Genomic DNA, 3,639 nt, shown 5'->3' on the forward strand with positions numbered 1-3,639 from the left:
ATGCAAAAACCAAATTACTTGGTTGTTACTCATAAGTCATGATTAATGCGTAGCCAAAGACAAATTATTAATACTATTAATTTGTCCCCTAATGCTTGGCGACTTAACACTTGTTAGCAAAGTTTAATTTAAAGAAAGGTCAGTCAAATGTAAAGAAATCTCTTCTTATAGTGGAAACTAAAAAGGATAAGAAAGGTCAACCCTGACTGTATTTTGTAAATATCCATGTCTATCATCTTCATAGTTTAATTGCACGGTTTGAGTTAATCATATTTGTCAATTATTTAATCTAAAACATGGAAAGCTTGTGATTCTGTTAAAAATAAAAGGATGCAAATTAATACGTATAAATAAGAATTTCAATAGTACTATTCAGTCACCAACAAATCATAAGTCGACGTGGTTTCACATTTAGTGTTCATTGCTAATATCGTATTGTTTTCAATTCAAACTATATATTCATAGTGAATTTTTTAAGAAATACTCCATCGGTTTCAACCATTCCAAAATAAATGACATATTTCTAAATTTAAAAATAGTTCAACTTTAAACTTCTTATTTTACCTATTTTACCCTTAATGAGCAGCTTTTATAACCATACAAGTATCATGGCCCCACAAAACTTTTACCCCTTAAGCTTTTAAGGCCATAAATTTCAATTTTTTTTCTTAAACTCCGTGCCGCATCAAACTAATGCATCTAAATTGAAATGGAGAACGGATGGAGTACAATAAACTTATACAAAACTTGAATTTAGAAGATATACAACATTTTATGTCCATTAACATAATCAGAATTATGAGTATAAGTTCAATTTTCACACTATAAACTAACAGCTTGTTTGGATGGTTGTTCCTCTTTGTATTTTATTGTATTATTATTCTAAAACAATGTTTGTTTTGATTGTTTCATTAAAATTGGTTGTATTATATTGTTAAATCCATTGTTCCGGAACAATGAAAAGTCCCCTTTTTTGAAACAACCGATTTGGTGTGGTGGGATTGTTTCCTATTTTTCTTTCCAATTATGCCATAACTTATTACTCCATAATTCTATTTTACCCTTTATCTTTTTTCTATTTTAACTCCAAATCTCCAACTTATAACCTACTTTATTTTTTTCCAAACCAATGTTAAAGGTGTTTTGTTGCCTCCTGTTTTATTTTTTCTCCTAATTTGCTTGTAACTCAATTCTAATTAGTTGTGCTCCTTTGTTTTGCCTTTTTCTGTCTCGCTCCTTTGTTCTGCTTCCTTATTGTGTTTTGCCTTCTTCTGTTTTTGTTTTTTAAAATTATTTTATACATAATTTTGATAAATTTAATATTTAATCAATTGAGGGTATTTTAGTAAACTTATCAATTACAGTACAGTACGATACAGTCAAACCAAATAACAAAATATTATTTAACAATATCAAACAATACAATCTATCCAAACATTGTATTCATAAAACGATACGATACAATACAATATATTATAAAATCATAGGGAACAATGATCCAAAGAGAATGTAAAGCTATCTTATAATAACAGGTAACTATTTATGTGAGTTGGAATATTTTAAAGAATAAATAATAAATAGGAGAAAATAAAGGAGAGAGGAGAGTGGTGGGTCAAAGAGAGAAGACATTGTGTTGAGGCAAATCCATGTGCCCACATGGCGTTGCTCTGCTCATAATACTCTCTTCTTCCATAATCCATACATAACACACAAATTTTACACCCCCTTTAATTTCTCCCCTTAGACCCACCATACACCACAAATTAAAGGCCTTGTTCAATTGAAAGCAAGAATGGAGAAGGGGAGTGAAGGGTTTGTAAGAGCTGATCAGATTGATTTGAAGAGTTTGGATGAGCAACTGGAGAGGCATCTTAACAGGGTAAGAACTATGGAGAAGAACAACATCAAGAAACCACTCGATGATTCTTGCATTAACTACACCACTACTTCTACTATTACTACTACTACTGCAGTAGTGGCGGCCAGCAACCACCCCACAACCACCACCACCCCTACCAACCTTTCTCTATATGTGCCGCCTAGGCAAAGATACGACTGGGAAATTGACACTTCTAAGCTAATCATCAAAAGTGTCCTTGCTCGTGGCACCTTTGGTACCGTCCACCGTGGCGTTTATGATGGCCTTGACGTCGCCGGTCAGTTTCATTTACGTACTATTTTTCTATATCATTGATACCCTAGTTTAACAGGTTCCTTCTCTTTATTTTTGAATTTTAATACTATACGGCTAATGCTAAAACAATTTACATTACCCAAATATCGATCAGTATAATTTAAGCTCTTTTGTGTTACCAGCTCACCCTTATTATAATCTGTTAATTTAGCATCATTATAATGAGGCTGCTTAAACTTAATTCACTTGTTTATTATCTTTATTTAAGCACTGAGCATCTGCAACTTTTCATTTCCATGAATCCTGTCCGTCTCTTTTTAAATTTTTATTTCTGGGTTTTGGGGGGGGTCTGTCCAGCATACAGAAAATGTCGACATTCTTTTTCCTTTTCATTTTTTCTCCTAATCTCTAATTAATTAGCTAATTTACAAGGATCACACCGTTCCAAGAAACTGGTTTTTGTATAATTAACAGAACAGAGAGGTAAAAGTGGGTCGTGCAAAAGAATTAATTTAATTTATGGCATAATAATTGTATATATTTCCTTTTCTTCTTACTCTTTTCAGGGGTTGTTCTTGTGGTTATAGTCGGGCTCCAATGCGGGTACCGGATACTGGGTGGTAAACTAAAAAAAAAATTAAACATTTCTTTTTCTTTTTCCTAATTGGTGTTCGGGGTGTGTTGGGCGGAGGGGTTTTGGATTTTGCAGAATACTGGTTCGTCATTTTGAGCTTTTTCTTATGGAATCCGTGAATAGCGGCACGGGTTTGGGTTGAAAGTTTTTGCAAGTTGCAGATGACGGCATTAACTTTGGGTGGTCTTGCATTTGTTGCTGTATTTCTGAACTTTCATGTGATCCAATCTGTTATTGAAGTATTAAAGTAATCTGAAATTAATGCATGACATCTACAATTCTGGATCTCATTTTCCTCTTCTCTCGTTATTAATGCTATTCTTTTTTATCTACTAGCCTTTTGGTCATGATAGTTTGGTTGTCATTGTCACTGCTACAGGGCCTTAACATTGTCCAAACTTTTTTCTTTTCTTTATTTTGCCTGGTTAAATTTACAAAGTTTGGCACCATTTATTTAAAAGGAAAAAAAAGAAAATAACTTTCTAGTTAACATGTGAATTACTTGGTGGCAGTTAAACTGCTGGACTGGGGGGAAGAGGGCCACAGGACAGAAGCTGAAATAGCATCACTAAGGGCAGCTTTTACTCAAGAAGTTTCAGTGTGGCATAAGCTTGACCATCCTAATGTAACTAAGGTGATCGTTGAACCTCTTCAACTCCTAATATGCACGAATGATTTAGACCTTCATAGATTAATGTCTTGACAGTATGCTGAATTGTGTGCACTGTCTCGTATTGAAGTCTTCACTTAAATGACCAGCGGCATGAGAAACGGCTGTGGAGCTTCTATACCTTGTTTCCGTTGTATACACCACCTTATCTAGCTTTTACATGACCTGTTGTGTGGGTGCCGGAGGAGGGGGGGGGGGGGG

At 34.2% G+C, this 3,639-nt stretch overlaps 1 protein-coding gene across 1 annotated transcript in view; it reads left to right on the forward strand.

Moving 5' to 3' along the window:
* The window catches only part of LOC109227017 (serine/threonine-protein kinase HT1-like), a 4,595-nt gene continuing 2,513 nt past the window's right edge, over positions 1,558-3,639 (forward strand). Inside the window, exons 1-2 of the mRNA XM_019392004.1 lie at positions 1,558-2,156; positions 3,281-3,402. Of these exons, the coding sequence (XP_019247549.1) occupies positions 1,793-2,156; positions 3,281-3,402 (486 nt within the window). The 5' untranslated portion in view covers positions 1,558-1,792. The remainder of the gene's footprint in view (positions 2,157-3,280; positions 3,403-3,639) is intronic.

Source organism: Nicotiana attenuata, chromosome 6 (assembly GCF_001879085.1).
Source record: "Nicotiana attenuata strain UT chromosome 6, NIATTr2, whole genome shotgun sequence".
Classification (NCBI taxonomy): domain Eukaryota; kingdom Viridiplantae; phylum Streptophyta; class Magnoliopsida; order Solanales; family Solanaceae; genus Nicotiana; species Nicotiana attenuata.